Source organism: Lottia gigantea, assembly GCF_000327385.1.
Source record: "Lottia gigantea unplaced genomic scaffold LOTGIsca_176, whole genome shotgun sequence".
NCBI lineage: Eukaryota > Metazoa > Mollusca > Gastropoda > Lottiidae > Lottia > Lottia gigantea.
Genome location: NW_008708241.1, coordinates 166268 through 184570, shown reverse-complemented (window position 1 = coordinate 184570; position 18303 = coordinate 166268). Strand labels below are relative to the sequence as shown.

At 35.0% G+C, this 18303-nt stretch overlaps 1 protein-coding gene across 1 annotated transcript; it reads left to right on the top strand.

Moving 5' to 3' along the window:
* Positions 1-3144: 3144 nt before the first annotated feature.
* On the top strand, positions 3145-6176 carry LOTGIDRAFT_142199 (hypothetical protein; the record flags this gene model as incomplete). The annotated part of the gene is made up of 2 exons (XM_009051965.1): positions 3145-3300; positions 5346-6176. The coding sequence occupies 2 exons, from the start codon at positions 3145-3147 to the stop codon at positions 6174-6176; spliced, it is 987 nt and encodes a 328-aa protein (XP_009050213.1).
* Positions 6177-18303: the final 12127 nt, after the last annotated feature.

Here is an 18303-nt window from a genome sequence, read left to right as displayed (position 1 = left end):
AGTTACTGTAAGATAAGATAAGATAAGATAAGATAAGATTTATTGTATATATACGCTCTTTGTGGGCATCCTACAAATATAGAACAGTACAATGATTTCCAATAAAAATAAAATGAAACACGGGTACATGTATATGACTGCCCGAAGCGTATTTTATTTGTGGTAGTTTGGACCCCAAAATCAGTATTAATAGAAATGATAGTCATTACAAATTGGTCAAAAAGACACGACCCACCGACCACACTAAACGGTCGTAATAAGTATATCGTTATGAAGGACATAACACGTGTTCTAAAACTGACGTCACTGAAAGATTTAGTAAATCCTAGACCAAAAGAAAATATTGAAATATTAGATTAACGTAGATTGACTTTTAATTTATTAATTGAAATATAAGACTCTAGGTAATTACCTATATCAATAGTATATATTTAACGTTTCATTGTGAAGTTCTTTGTGTAACTGAAGGAAACGTCTGTTCACGTCTGTTTAAATGAATAACTGATGGTCTTTTGATTTGAATATGCCCGCCATGTTTATTTGTGCAGCTCTTGACTGTTATATGAAATGACTGATATCTCGACATCTGGTAGATTGAAATTTGAATTGCTTATTTGCATCTATCAGAATTGACGAACGCACATTTGTTGGTACATTTGACTTAAGTGTCTCTTTGTCAAAACCAGACATCCATGAACATATGATGGTTTTTCTTGTCTAATACCTTTGACCAAATTGTCCAGTACATATTTGTTCTGTAAGCATCTAAATCTAAATTTTAATTTTTGTTTTGCAGGTCTCAAATTACAAGAAATCTTAAACTCATTAAAGTAAGTACAAGTTATTCATTTTTGAACTGAAATTAGCTGGCGTGTTTCGAATACATAATTCTCATCAGGACGGCTAATTTTGGAGATTGGGTTGGACATCGGACTCAAGTCGTATGAGAAAGCACTTTCCTGTGAGTCTTTAACAGAAATTCACAGCCGCTTCTGTTTTCGTTCTATTAGAAATACTCATTCATGTTATTTCTGTGATAAAGCCCTATTTTGCGGCCCAAATGTCCTTAACGGATGAATTGGGACGCATCTCTAGGTTACCCCTTTCAATATTGCGTGGGATGACGAACCTTATAATAATTCAATGAATTAAATAGAATTAAAAAATTATGCAAAATCACACCAAACAATTAACAAGTTAACCACCACTCCTCCTAAAATAATCATTACTCGTTATGTGAAGAGATTAAAATTGCCTAAGGAAATTATGTAAAATTTATTTTTGTTTTATATGATGATGACAAAACAGATTATTTTAAAAATTTATATTTCTGGAGGCGATAGAAAATTAGTCGAGCGACCATCAAATTGATTAAACTTCTCTTATTTAGACCTTGTAACAGTTGTAGTTATTGGTCAAAGGTGGGAAATGAGTAACATTATCGAACCCTTGCGTCTGGGCCAATGATAGTCACTTATTTTTTCTACCACATATTCGTGAATTGTGAATTTCAGCCAAAATTTAGTGCCAAAATAAGCTTCACGAATGTTCTGATGACCCTTCTGATGGTATTTGATTGAAAACCGCCGAATCATTGTCAATTCTATCAAATCAAGTGAGCTTTAACTGACCGACATATAAAACTGAGGCAACCAGTTATGATCATCGCAAAGCATATCGGTCGTATCCCTTGTTATTCTATCAAGCAATAATCGTCCACTGAACTTATGACCAATATTGCGTCGTAGATCATTAATTGCATCCCACGGTCTAAATATCCCATACAACAAATAAGATCTTCAAACCGTTTCAGATGATTTGATCTTATTGAATCTTGGTCCTCTTAGTCACCTGTAATAACATGACATCTAAATAACGTTTATTTTCCAAAAGAAAAAAATATCTTGACCTAAATTCGAGTATTTTGATTACGATTGTAAGTAAAAACACTCGTGATTCGCTTGAGCTCAAGAAAAAAAAAGAAGCGATATTGACACATCTGGGATGACTATTTGGTTGAATTAAAGAGAATCACCATCAATTAGAACTAGTAAACTAAATACAGAAAGAAAACTCCCATTGGTTGGCAATTATGAAAATGAACGGAAGTTTCGCGTATTATATTCTTGCCCTCGTTTTGATTTGGTAGAGCAATATTACAATAATGATCAACTGGTGTGCCAAAATAACACCGTAATAAGACTTAAAAGGGATTGTAAAGAGGTTTTCTTCAAATTTTTATGCTTGTATCACATAAGGTCTTCGCGATTAATGACGTCATCAAACACGGAGTTGTAGTGGAATAGGCCTTTCTTAATGAGATGACGTCAATATTCATAGAAGTATCAAAACGAGGCTAAGTGGGCAAGGAGCTCAAAATGGCGCCTGTTTGGCACGCCACTATACGTTTTGAGAAAGCAGTATTGCAGGAACCACAAACGTCTGACTGAAAAATAGAATGGTGCAAATTGATGCTATCAGTGTACATGATATACATATCTCTTTAAACACAGCAGGACCAATGGTGTTTTGGGCATGAACAGAGCATAAGATTTCGAACCTTTATGAGTACTCCTGAATCAACTGAAGATCAAGCTTTACTTGAGAGTCTTTCTCCCTCTAAAGATAGTTTTTTACGCTGAATAAAAAGCTTTATTTGAATGAAGGTAATTCACGAATGACAAAATAAGTTGAAGAACTGTAATTATCATCATGTATTGTTTAAATAAACTATTAACAATTATTTGTATTTCAAATACATGCTAACAATTGGACTATATTTAACCTGGCGGCTTCAAATCTTCTATTTGATGACATCTGGCAATCCTTCAGATGATGATGTAGGTCAATTTCGTTCTTTCGTACCAAAATGTCATTTGTTTGATAACTTCTTTTATCGAAAATAAAATTGAATTACTGTTACATATTCACTACTTGAGAATATTCATTCAATAATAAGGGTACTCTTGAAAGATAACTAAAATAATTGCTTTCAGCATGTAAATTATAAAAGATTGAAAAACGAAGCCTTTACACCCCCTCCACCATACAAACACACAAACCTTCTCTTCTACAGCTTGCATATTTTCTATCCATTATGAAATGCATTCCTCGCCAATTCTCATTGCTCACGCCTTTATTAGTATGTACTTCCCTTTCAGGAGTGAAGAAGAACAGCATATTGTACTACAACTACAGTTGTTCGAAGATCATAAAGCCAATGATGAAGAACAGTTTCCGGGAATGAAAGGTCTCGACTTGAATTCAGCCCTTGACATCTTCAATGCCATTTTCAAGCAGGTAAGTTAAACTTTAAGATACGTTGATGAAAACCAAAATTTTGATCCAGATCTTGAATCTTACAAAAAATCTTAGAAAATGTGCTCCTCTGACCACTTTCATTGGTACAGTTTCCTGCGAGAAAATTTTAGTTCTAATTTGAATTTTATTGAAATATACCATCAGTAAATCTGAAAAAGGACGAAATTGTTACTATGTTGGTATTTTTTATCATGGTAAAGACTTCTTTTTAGACGTAATTGCTATTTTTATCTGATATCAAATTTAGTGAAAAAAATGATCTACAGAAAAAAAGTAACCCGACATTTTCCCAAGCTAAGACATGTATTGCATTTCAAATTGCAAGCAAAATTCCCATGAACAAGTCCTTAAAAACGTGACAGTTAGATGCATAATACTATTAATAGCTCATTAGGGGATGTTGGAAAAACCCTAAAAGAAATTACCTTAGTAGTGACTCATATATACCTTACCTATTTGGTTTTTTCACTACGCCCATATGAGAAAATTTCTTTTTTTGTACACAAAATATACTAAAGAGATGGTTTTTTGATAACTTATGTCTTCAACCATATCGTTTTAAGTGTTATTTTTACCGCCTCAATATTGCAACTGAGGTAAGTTGAAGGTGGGTGCAAGCAAGTAATATTTTTAGAAACAAATTTTCCTACCGTTTTAAATCGGGGCAAAAATCCAAAACAAAAAAGGTATATATGCACATAATCAATGCGTTTGTACTGAACAATCAAGTCAATAACCCAAATCAGTAACAATCTGCATTCTGGTCAAAGTAGATAGTTGGACACGATGAGACAGAAACGCCAAACCAACCAAACCGGGGTGTACTTTTTTAATATAACATTTTGATAGTGTACAAATGAAATATGACAACAAGGTATATACGTGTGAAGATTTCCCTGATTGAAGTTTTTGCTGCAAATTTTGACATTGACACTCGTGTTTATTACGAATGCTTAAAATTACAATATTTAAGGCAGGCGTACGTGTTCCTTAGATTAAAAAAATCTAAATTTTACACAACTGACACAAGTTTATTCATTTATTCTGAATTATTCATTTATTCATTTATAACATTGTATTATCAAGTTGATTAAAATCGGCCACAAAAACTTTCCATCACGGTAAAATTATCAACTTAGATTTTCACACCTTCGAAGGTAGTTCTTTGCACTGTTCACTGACATTCTATGGGCATGAAAGCTTCATTGATAGTAATTTTTTCAAAAAAAAAAGTAAAATTATCAAAATTTATTACATCATACGCGTTCGAACATTTCATTATGACAAAGATCTGCCTCTTCCAAAATAGAACCAAAAAATTAAGCATATTGCGACTCTTAATATTTTTCGAAATTTATCCCATTTGCCTATATGAAATTGGTTATTGCTATAAAAGTGAAGTGTTCTATCAAAAATGCATTCTTTCAAACGTTTATATCAATTACAACCTGCGGCTTTATGATTTAAGAAAACCTACTTTCAAGATGATAATATCTTTAGAAAATGATTGATCTAAACTTATTTATATAACCTTTCATCTTTTCATATATAGCATGTTATGTTTTTGATATGGCCCTGTTAATAGGTTTTATGTCATTTTGTAGTGCAATTTGGTGTATTAAAAATTTCTGTGAAAAAAAAAATCAGATTTTTTAGTCCGATTTGAACAGACCTCAAAAGATATATCCATATATGTATATTACAAGAAATGCGATGAAAATGAAAAAAGACCCACCAAGCTGGACTAATACCACATAATTAGATAATATTAAGCAATATTTTCTCTGTAAAATATCTTGTATATTTTATACTAAACTTTTCCTAAATGCTCGACAAATATGGTTATGCCACCATGTTATGGTAACTATGTTATTTGCATTGAAAAACCTATAACGCCATATACCAATTTTTAAAACTTTTACCATACTAGTGTAGACTTATTTATGAGCAAGTCTTCGGGCGATGTTTCATAAAAGTGAAATATGAGCAACATCTTTAGCAACTATGTTTATTGCATTTTTCAGGTCAGTGACACGCCACTGGAGCTGTATTTCTTAACCTGTTTGCAAGATTTATTGAAAATCGACAATAAAGATCCCTCAGCCGATAAAATATGGACAACAACCGAACAATTAATCAGCAAGTGCACTTTACTCGAATCAGCGGAAGATGCTCAAAAACTAATAGTGACCACTTCCAGAAAATTGGACAAACAGAGTGATGGAAAGTGTTGTTGTTCGTGTCACAAAGATTGTGGTGAACGAGGACTAAATGGACCTAAGGTCCCGAGTGGAAACAATAAAGACACTTCCGTGCCAGTTCCAGCTGTGCCTGCTCCTCCACCACCACCACCACCTCCTGGAGCTGGTCCCCCGCCTCCGCCACCACCTCCTGGAGCTGGTCCCCCGCCTCCGCCTCCACCTCCTGGAGCTGCTGGTGCACCTCCGCCTCCACCTGTTGGAGGATTTGCATCTCCAGCTGCAAGCAAAGCACTACCGCAACAAATTACACCTAAACCCAAAGCTAAAATGAGGAGTCTGCAATGGCAAAAGATTCCCAATGTGAAAGTCATTGGAAAAATAAATGTGTGGACAATGGTAGGAAAATTATTCGGTAGTCATAAAGTGGATTATTCTAAAATGGATGATTTATTCAGCGTGAATCCAATGCCGCAGACAACAAATACTGACTCTAGCACACCCGGAACAGACAAAAAGAAGAAAGAAAACTCAGAGGTAGGAAATGATCTTAGTATATCGTTCAGTACACCAAAAGATCTATTAGACATATTAACACCTTCGTCCCAAAGTAAGGAAGCAAAGAGCTCCTTTGGCATTGAAAGTGGTCGGAAATGACATCACATGATATAGCAATCAAGCTGACAAACCATCCAAATTTTTAGCTTTGCCACGACTTAAGTTCAAGCCATACCAGCCTAATTACATTGAAACTTGAAAACAGTATACTGTACGGTATTTTAATTTTCGACAAGTAACAAGACAGTGTTATTTTGTAACTTGTCGAGCTAACAAAGGATAGTGTGTTAGTAAGCCTCGTCAGTCAACATACTTTCAGATAGGCTGTATGTAAATTCTGGAATGTTTTTGTCTTTTTTAAAACCGATCTATCAAACTGGTAATAAAATAGTCAACGAAACATTCATTGGATTGGTGATCTGACTTGATTTTTGATGGCGAAAAATCTGATGGGAAAATATTTAGCATGACCTTAATGAAACATATTTTACCTGTAAATTTACAATTTTACACAATTCTAAGAATATTGTCCCCATGGGAAAATTCCGTGTGTTTCTAGGCAATTCGGAAGTCCAAAATGCAACTTGTTCATAAATGATCTTTTTTCAGGTAACACTCATTGAAAGTAGGCGCAGTTTGAATGTGAACATTTTCCTCAAGCAGTTCAGAATGCCTCATGATGAAATCGTACGATTGTTACGTGAGGGCGATGGCAGTAAATTTGGTGCTGAGAAATTAAGAGGACTGTTGAAGCTTCTACCTACTCATGACGAGGTAACTATATCGTTGCCTATAGCTTGTTCCCTTCCCAGACAGTTTGGTTAACAACCCGAGCCGTGGATACTCGTTTAAATAGCTTGTGCCTCTTCTTCTTTACTGTCATTCATTACATATATGAAATAGAAGGGGCACAAACGTGAACCTTGTCTTACCCCACTATCATGTTTGTATATTTCAATGTATTGATAGGCTATCATTATCAGCATCCTAATGGGTACTTGTAAATCTCCTTGTTATGAAACCTGAATTTATCAAGTAAGATGGTCTCTTCAAGGTGTTTTGAAGCTAATAATTAGGACAGTGGCGATCAGGGGGAATTAAAATTGATTAAATCAACACTTATGATCGTTCACATATTTTCTCTTAGATTCAAACTTTAATCCTTAAGTGTCCATTGACTTATGAATGACCCGAAAAATAAGTAAAATAAATTCCTATAAAATCCCACAAGCTTTAAATTGTAATCCTCGGCCATTTTTAAAGTATTCATTTGATATATCGCTTTTATTGATGATGTTAAAAAGAATTGATAGTATTCGCCGATTGTTACTATAATCATTTTATGATCGCAGCAACAAATTTTTTATAGCTGTCGAAACGATGTCTGTATTCTAGAGCAAATCACGATTCCCCTTACTTGACCCCTGAGTTCACAAAAGACTGACCCGTCCACTTCTATCAACGACTGGACAATGCAGGGTATTAGAATGGCGCGAACATAGGTAGATCATGTCAAAGGGAGTGGACATCGACTATTGAATATTGGGAAGGTCAAGCGAGGTCAACTTTGCCATTGACATATCAATAAGGATAGATATATAGACATCAAACTGGACAATGCCGGACAAATGGTTAAACAGTTGCACTTTTTATCTATGGACATATTTAAAACTGACCAGGCGTTAAATTGTTGATGTTTGTATTTATGTTTTGATGTATGTTCGGCGTACCGTCCAATTTGACCACACGACTCTATTTTTGCAATGATAAAAGCTTGCTGTCCTAGTGTTTGCCTGCATGCGTTCACAATTGAAGCGTGCCAATCAATCTAACAACATCATTAACAAATCTTCGTTTTTATTATAAGTAATTTATAGAGTGATGACTTTTTGACTTTGCTTACAAAAGAATAATAACTATTTGGATGATGAATTGCCATTTGTAATGAACGTACATTTGCATAATTTCCGATTCTGAACTTTTAACTTTAAATGTTTAAAAGAACAGCATGACCTTTCGTTTCCAATAGTTCAAACGTATTTTGCCCTTTGAAACTGTTTCTACTTTGATAAAAATATCGTATATCTTATTCATTAATAGAACGATGAATTTGCATAATTTCTTTAGATGACCTTTGAGACCTTACGAAGAGAACAGCATGACCTCAGATGTTAATAATTTGCATAAAGGGATAACAAAAAAATGTCATTCTTTGTGATACGGTTAAGTATATACGACTTTTACTTGTGACCTTTTTCATAAAAAGTGAACTTTGTAATGGTTGGACATGTTGTACAAATTAGTTATTGACCAAATGTCGTGACTTGATATTGTTTTTTTTTTTTTTGTATAAATTGTGCATATACTCGACAAGGTATTCAATAATAACAGCGTCACTGCCAAGCACTAAGATGGTTCTCTTGACAATCTTGCAGGTCGACATAATAAAAGCTTATGATGGTAATAAAGACAAACTTGGAGAAGCAGAGAAGTTTTTCGTTTGTTTGATGGGACTACCAAAGTAAGTATTTTTATGTAGCAGTATAACTTTAATGTTAAATTTTACATGACAAATTACGCGAATGCGAACTTAAATTATATTAGAAGCATCATGAAATGAGATGAGATGTAGGCCATGCCATGTAGGGCAGATTATATCCCCTTGTGCTGGTGGTATACCAGATAAAAGGTACATTTTGGTAAGTCCAATAGTTGGAAGGTCATTGGTGGCATTGTAAATTCCTCCTTAAATTCAGGGATACCAACCTGTGCCTTTCCAAACCCGGATTTTATATCCGTCTTGGCATCAACTTACTGCCTATCCTTCTGAAACATCATATGCCCCCGATTACACTTTGACGGCAATGTCCATTTGAAATACCCCAAGTTGCTTTTTGTATTTATGACTCTGATCGTGTTGGTAAAAGAAAAGCGTCTTTTATTGACAAATTGCTTACATGTAAACGTTGAACATTTTCAGCTATACATTACGAATCGAAGGTCTGTTGATCAAGGAAGAATTCAACGATAATATGGAATGGATCAGGCCTAATATAGAGTCTGTTATTCAAGCTGCAAAAGGTAGACATTCATTCCTAACCTCCGCTGCCTTATAACGCTAATAACCTTAGAACTCTTATTATAGATAGCACATCTTATACCATTTATAAACGGGCAAAGATTTTGAGATAAAATATTAAACTGAGCGACCATGTACTAATCATCTAATGGATCTGTAGTGCATGATTGCTGTCTGTGATCTAATTCAGATTTTGCCAAGCAACTTGGTTTCTCGAACCTTGCTATGAGACTTTGGGTGTTTTGAGATATTTGTCCTTTTTATACACATTTCATTGGCTTCAAATTCGTCCAAGTTACGTTTAAGGTTATCAAAATCTTTGCCCCAAATTTTCTTACATTATCACCATGTACATACATCTGCACATTTTTTGTTTTGTTTTTTTTTTTTAGAAAAGGTTGCACTTAGTTTTTTTGTGGCTGACAAAGCACACCCACCTCGAATAATAGCATTTATATTCAGATGTTTAACTTGTATCTATCTACCATTATAGTATTATGCTTCCTGAGCACTAATAGCATCTCTTTTACTTATTTTTTTATATATAATACTTATAATAGGTTGCACTGCACAAAGATCAAGACATACATATACCAATCAAATTCAATCTCGTGGAATAAGTATTTTGTTTTGCAAAATTTGGCACACATACGAATTATCCGCCTGTGGGATATTTTTTCAGCATATGTACACAAAATTATACCAATGCAGTGATAGAAATATGGCGCTTTGATTTGCGGGAAGTTGCTGACTTCGGCCAATAAAATTCTCTGATTTCCAATTTACACAAGATGGCGTAATGTATTAGCGGGAACTTGCCATATCGGTTTTCAACTTCCGGTAAAACAATCGAACGTCTCTTATTATTCGGATGTTGAGCCCCTTGTATATTGAATCCAAAGCATGAATTTTGATGGGTATATGAATGCTCACTGAATGGCTTTGTCTCGATTTCTAAAGTGCCATTTTAAGGACAAAATGTTCTTTACGTGTATCATAATAATCTGTAAGTATAATACTCAAAAACTATTGAAAAAGTCAGAGCTTTTGTGTTAGTTTATAGAATAGAAGCATGCGTCTCTAATTTGTGGTGGGTAAAACTGAAAGTTTTTTCTGGTCTCTTAAAAAGCGTATGGGTCTTAATTCCGAAAAATTTCTTAAAACGAATGTGCAAATGGACAATTTCATAAAAACCAAATCGAATACGTCGAATACGTGCAAAAATGATAGGCATACATCTTTTTAAGTGAATGTCCGATTTCGTGAATTAAAAAAGAAAAATCACCATAACGCATCTCAGCGCATTATAATTTTGTACGTTTTAGAAACAATATCTTGCAAAAGTTGCATTATTTCCTTTAAGGCTTTCTAAATTATTTGGCTTTGTTTCAAAGTCGTGATCATTGTAAAGACCATCGTCTCGGCTTTTCTTTCGAACTAAATAATTTCAGTATATGAGAAAAAACAAATAACATATTCATGATATTTCATTAAAAAAAACATTAATAAAGCGTATTACAAAGGATTTTTTCGTGATAATCGGTTAAGAAATGCACTGTTAGGAATAAAGTATTTGTTTTTGAAATATGCGGAATGAACACAAAATAGAAATTCATATTGCCAAATCTCATTATTAAAACGGACAAGCGATGTGATGTTGGTAGTTAACAGATGCTGTCCATTGCGAAGAGAACGTCTCAAATTTGGACATAAGGTTTGACTTCAAAGCTTTCTACTAGGGACTATTACTTCGCGGGTTGTAGATAACTTATAAAAACAATGCAAACTGTGTAAGTAAAATCAACTATTTTTTATGCAAACAAATCCATTGTAAGTAGCCATGACCTTAATCCGCTCACCGCCGTGGAAAACAATTTTTTTCACACGTAGGGGCTTCTTCATTAAGCGATTACGTTGGATTAAAGGATTCGTAAATATTTAGGACTCAAACAGTAAGTAAGAAGTATGCAAATGTCAATCAAAATGGTTTGGGTGGATGAAAATTGTGGCGGCTTAGTTCAGTAATTAGGCATTGTAGAGTAATCCGTCTTTAATTTGCATGCTTTGAGCGATTTACACATAAGATGTGACGTAGTGAGATAATACGTCGACGTCATCATTTTGTGTGTTTTTGTTTCGTTTAAGGTTATCTGGTCTTGAATGATATTCAATATCAAAACCCTGGGTAATTTTCTATTCGGTCTTAAGGATTTCGGACATGAATGCGCTCTAAATACTTTCCGCTTCTGCGCTAAATTTTGGATTAAAACTTTTTGGAAATCAACGGGTTTGCTTCTATTGCAGAGTCTAAGGGAATATTTTTTGTTTGTGGTTTTTCTTGAGGTATTTTTGCGTCTACTGTGTGGATTCAAAGCCAATTTTTTTCAGGAGAATATAGTGTAGCATTCTGGGATAGTCCAGGGCTTTTTCTGTTTGTGGATCGAAGGTTCAAGCGTTACAAACTCGTGACTAATCAAAAACGTCATTGTGATCAACGAAATATAGAAACCCTTTTTCCTAAAACGTTTATGTATTTCAACATTTGTCTGATTCTTTCGAAACGGGATTTTCCTTTCTATCGAATCTTTTGTCGCTTTCTTTGGCCTTGTGGTGAAGGTAAAAGCGATCACGTTGGAGTTCTTTTCTCTGTGAATTCCGCTAATTTTCTTAACTGTATGACAATTGTTAATAAACATCATGTGGAGATTGGGTTTAGAAAGAGGAACTCGAACTTAAAAAGGAATATTGCAACCATCATCTCAGTCATTTCGTGTATTTTTGGGGCTGATTTTGACGGATTTTTAGGTTCGATTCATGGCTATTAAAATTTTCAAGATCATTATCGTTGTTGCTTCTATTCTTGAATTTAAACTACAACTACATCGCCTTTGATATTCACACCTCTTTCTCTCTTTTCATTGCTCAGATATAAAAGATAACCAGTCTTTGAGAGAGCTGATTTATTTGGTCTTAATTGCTGGCAATTACCTCAATTCGGTGAGTTTGAATTTTTTTTTAACATTTTTTTTTTAATTTTAAATTTATAGTTCAAAATTTATTAGTTACTATCAATAGCTACCGAGATATTTTAAATTTAACGTTTGTTCTATGTAAATTTTCACGAAAACGGCTCTTAAAAATTAGTCTCTATCATCCAGACACTCTTTGTTTATATCCTCGTCGTAGACAGGAGAAGTCTGGGTTCCAGAGACTACTTGAATATGTAATATTTCATTATGATAATCGACAAGAAATTTCTTTGGTTTTTTTTTTATTTTAAGTTTTTCATAGTCACAGTTTATATAGATAAAGTACATGCTATATTTAGACATGTAAATTATTTTTTATTATTTATAGGGAAATTATGCAGGGAATGCTGCAGGCTTCAAATTGTCTTCTTTAGTCAAATTGACTGAAATACGAGCTAATAAGCCCCGGATGAATTTAATGCATTACGTTGTCATGGTAAGTTTACTTTTGCGTGTGAACTTTTTAGATTGATCAGGGCCCATTCTATCCATTGGTTTCCAGAAATTGAATTCCATAATAAACTCAAATGAACGAACCCATGCAGAAAAACAAGCTTATTTCTACCATACGAATTTATCGCTAACACAAATTCAAACGGCACACTATGACCATTATGATGAAGAACCCCACAACCAAGACCCCAAAGCATTGGCAATATCTGTCTTATCTATGCTTCTTTGGGTCCAAATCTTTGGTCTTGTTACAAGTTACAAAGGGCATGATGTAGAATGCTAAGGTTTTGAGTGAACCAGTAACATCCCCAACGGCTGTGAAGTCTGCACTATAGACCAATTGACCTCCTCGCCAAATCAGGATAATATTTGTTTCTCGAGTCATTTCTGAAAAATGCCTACTATCCATCTACTCATTGCAGGAGGCTATAGAAAAGAATCCACGATTACTCGCCTTTCCTGATGAGATGAAAGCTTTAAAAGATGCTTCACAGTAAGTAGGATTTCCATTTCAAGTTGCTTAAACGGACAGACGCGCCATTTTTTTTACCAATCATACTGTAGTCTCAGAACAGGTTTTTTTTAGCTAAGCCAATCAGTAATAGTGTTCACAGCTCACCATTGAAATTCATGTCAAGAATTATTTGCGCTTGCATGTTAAAATGACGAGTCGTCATTTTATGATATTGTGTTATATAGAAAACCGTAAAACCTTCATGATGACAATCACGCTAACTGAATTTACCACTGTACGTTTCGAAATTGTATCAAATTCACTTTTGAGAGGATCATCGCCAGCACTCTTCAATTGCTGTACGATCATTTTATCAATCATGTAATACCGTATTGTGTTTTATTGGCCAGTTTCAAACTGTATGCATGTCAAAGAGATAATTGGTCTTCTTTTGCCAAACAGATACATACTTATAAATGAAATTACTTCAGAATTTGAATTTAATTTCTGCCTATTCTTTTAGGACATCTGTAGATAGCCTTTCATCAGATATATTAACCCTGGCCAATAAAGTATCAACCATTACTGATCACATCAACAAATTGAACGATAACTTCCGAGGTCAGATGGAACCCTTCTTAAAGGTATGTTATCACTGTTCGATATTGCATTCCTTAAAGACGCTATTGCTTCATCTTTAAGTCTTTTTTTTATCAATATACGAAATCGGTATGTATCTAATGGATTGAATTACAGTTCATAAGAAAACCCACAAGCCAACAAAACCAATGAGGTAGACGTCCAATAGCTCCCCTAGATCCTTCAACATGGACAAAGCCAGATGTCTTTGGTATAGATCTTACTAAGGTTTTAGGACTGAACAAATATTGAAAAAGACCCCACATGCCTTGACATACTTGAGCATCAATAAAACTGTCAATGTTACGTGACTAACTAGTTGAATGACATGCTCTTATCCTCAAGAAGAGTTGTGTTGAAGATGCTCTTCAATATATAATATTAAAATCTTCAACTCGATTACTGTTTTGGTCTTATAGTTTGATTTTTATTGCTTTCGAAGAAGGAAGTCAAAGCTCTTAAGGCATTTTACCTGGAATTTTCTATTAGGAATACATTAGGTTTGGGAAGGTGTGTTTTAAGCCTTTGGAACCTGGGGATGAGCGTAACTTTGGATAGGAAGATAGTTAGGACTTAACTTTTGAATTGGTTTGGGTTGAGTAGCTAGCAAGGATAACTTGAGGATTCAAGTGGTTCCTCGTCGTCTTGCGGGACTTCTAATTCCGTCTGATCACTGATTAGCAAAGCAATGCAAGTCCCATTTTGATTGCGAATTCTTGATTTTAGGAAGCCAACTATGAAATGTTAGAGCTGAAAGAAGATTTAAAAGACATCGACGCTCTGAAAACCGAATTAGCCGAGTTCTTCTGTGAAGATGCTAATGCCTTTAAACTAGAAGAGTGTTTCAAGACTCTTTCCATCTTCTGTGAAAGATTTAAGAAAGCTGTTGAGGTAAGTTATACATTTTTACAGATTTTCGTGAAAACAGAAATCCAGAGATGGGTACTAAGGCGCAACACGAAAATCCTCTTTCGCTGTGGCTTTCTATGGCATCATTGACAATTACGTGTTCAATGAACAGACAAGATCCTTGCTTTATGGACATTACTCATCTTCGGATATATAAAATCAAGCTCATGTACAGACACTTAAATTTCTCATATTTTGAGTTCGGCCTCAAATTCATTAAACTCATTCAAAGTTAAGGATATTAAATTTAATGCCAAATTTTAGACTAACGTATATAGATTATATATGTGAGCTATAAATCATTTTCTATGAAAGCATATTCTGTACTGTTGTTAAATTAAGCGTGCTTCCATTGAAATTAAAATGTATGTAAATGCAAAACGAGGCATGAAAAAATATTTTATGCAAATGGTTGACATTATTTGCATATTGGATTAAGGGAATATCCATTAGAATTGAAATGAAATATGCAAAACAATTAGGTATTAACAAATATTTTATGCAAATGGTTGATATTATTTGCATATTGGATTAAGGAATATCCATTAGAATTGAAATAAAATATGCAAAACAAGGCATTAAAGAATATTTTATGCAAAAATGGTTGGCATTATTTGCAAATTGAATATTGGATTAAGGTCACTTATAAGAATTAAAATGTTAGTGCAAAAAGGTTGGAATTATTTGCATATTGGATAAAGGGAAGCAAACAAGGCATAAACAAATATTTAGTTTTTGCATATGGTATAATGCGTAATGTTAATAACTGTCACTGAAATATTTAGAAACATTTTATCATTTATGATGGACCTCAGCTGTTGGTAACATTAAGCCAGGAGAAAGAGACATAATTTTCACTTAATTGACACTTATATGTAACATGTGACAAGCGACTTCACCATTTTTATGGTTTCTGTAACAGGTCCCTGTACAACCTTCGTTATATTTTTAGCTTTTTCTTATTCAAAATCGTGGACTAACTGTCAACCATAAATTCATCCTTGCTTCATCATCCGTAACCATTGTCCCATCTCAAATATCCAAAATATGAAATAAGATGTCTTTATTTAGGCAAAGTCAAGCTTATGATAAAGTCGTAACGGTTTGCTAAGCCCCATTATTCTTGTGTCTTTTTAGGAGAATAAACTACGTAAAATACAAGAAGAAAAGGCAAAGGCTCGTCGAAAACAGAAGGAAAATGATCACAGTACACGAACAAGTAAGTTTTCAATGCTATTTACTCTCAGCGAGGTGATTTTATGACGAAGAAATTTGGTAAAGGCTTTCTTATTGCACTTACAGGGACAGATGCGCCATTTTGGGGGTTGATTTCAGTCTTGAATATATGTAAATAATCTTCAGAAGTACTAGAAATGTGCGAAAATGGCATAATATCTTTAAAAACCCTTCAAACTAGGAATTATACTCATTTTTTCTAGATATTTCTGTATATCACAGAGTATCTTAAAATGACGAGTCATCATTTTAATATTCAAACCTGTCCGTTTAAGAATGATATTAGCTCATTTTAGCCTGAGTCGCTTTAAACTGTCTATTTAAGAAAAGTCGCTGAAAAGTGTTTTCTACTTATATTTTGTTGACATATTCTATTAATAGCGGCTTAGAGTTTTTCTGATATCATTTAAAGCTTGAAATCACTGCATAACACCATTTCTGCAACTACGACATATGTCAGCCATCTTGTTTACATTTCACACCTTTTATTACCTTCGCTCTGAAGAGTTTCAGAAAAACATGTTTACCTATGAGAAAGGTTTAACTAATGTCAAGCTGCAAGAACTGTTTAATTGGTTCTTACGATGTTTGACTACACCGAACTGGTTGCACAATTTTAATTCAAGGTCGCTGAGTATAAAACTTGTGACGAAAATTTAAAAAGGAAATTTTGACCCCATTAAGACAAAGCTTCCCGTGCACTTGTATTTTTTGCATTTTTTTTTTCATTGAACTCGAAAGAAACTTAACCGATCATTTTTTTTGTCTTTTTAGAAGATGTCAAAGAACCTAATGACCAGAACATCGATAGAACCGTCAACGATGATGGTTCTATTGTAGATATGTTATTAGCGGATGTCAGGAGTGGATTCGCCAGTCGACCATTAGGAGACAATAATTTCACAGTAACAAAAGTCAAGAAGGTGACGCTAGATAGCCTAAATACCAACGGCTCATTACAAACGGGAGTTGGTGAAGCTACGTCAAAAGCAGAGACACAAGAAGTAGATCCCAATGATTTTGTCCGACTTGGTTTTGGTCGCGTTAGCATGAGAAGACGTCGAGTGCAAAACGGACGACAAACAGACTCGCCAACAATGGACAATACGGACACGGATAGCACATGTAGCAGTTTAGAGGACGCCAATGACACAATGACAACCAAACGTACACGCAGGAGCTACGCTACATTCGATGACGATTCCTTGATCGACTTCCTGATGCAGCCTGGAGAAGAACCGGACAAGACACCTTTCGATAAAAATGGAAGTATGCGTCGTAGACGAAAAGAGCGCCTTGAACGTCGTGGATTACTTGATGTGTTCTCGGAAAGAGAAAGGGCTCCATCACCAGCCCTTTCTGATCATAGCTGTGATAAATCCCAAAGCATAAGTGACAGTCCACTATCTCTGCCGGACAGACCTAAATCAGATGTGGTAGACAAACATTCTGCGAGTCCTCTACGTCGATCGCGAAGTATGGTGGATAAATCGGCAGTAGATAGAGCTCTAGCTCGTGCCCAAGACTTTGCCCCAAAGAAAAGTTTGGATGATTCAGACCATGAGAAGTTCCTGTCTCGTATGAAACAAAAACTCCACAACAAAACCGATGACAATAGTGAATCGAATAAATCTGTGATCAGTGACGTAGACAGTCCAGTCAAAGTTACTGTTGAATCTCCTGTAGATGTGCGTCCAAAAAGTCGTTGGAGGAGTAGTATCACCAATGCTATTCCAGAGTCACCCAGGACATTGGAAACTATTTCTGAAAAGGACAAGTCAGAAAACCCCCCGACCGAGGACAAAAATAATAACGTGAAAGATAATTCGGTTCTCACCCGAAGCAGAGAACAATTTTCAAGTCGGTTTAGAAACACTTTGGACTCGGCCGAATTAAGCAAAATAATGAAGGATGTGGACACGGAACAAAATGATGTGAACGTGTCAATTAATGAGAAACTTAACCGTGCTTATAATCTCCAAGAGGACCTTAAAAAAGTGGAAACTGGAGAAAAAGCCTTGGGAAGTGAAAACAGTCGTCCAGAGACCCCTGTTGACGTTACGGAAGAAAATCTTAAAAAGAAAAGAGAAAGGAGGAAGATGCGTTCACAGCTTTCAATGGAAGAGGTTCATGCGGCTCTGAAACAGGACGATAAACCAGAACCAATTGAGCAAACCCCGAAATCTCCCGTTGTTCCTCCCAGACGCTCCAGGGCTAGTAACGGTGATTTAAATAAGTCTGATAGCAACAGTGGACCAAACTCACCAAATGAAGAGAAGCACATTCTCAGTAAAGCAGCCAAATTAGCCGGCAAGAAAAAGTTCCGTCAAGATCGCTTTGGGGGCAAAGACACTTCCGGCAGTGAATCCTCTGTGGACAGATGTAAAAGTAATGTGGAAATAGACAATGTGGACAAGGCTCTCAGAG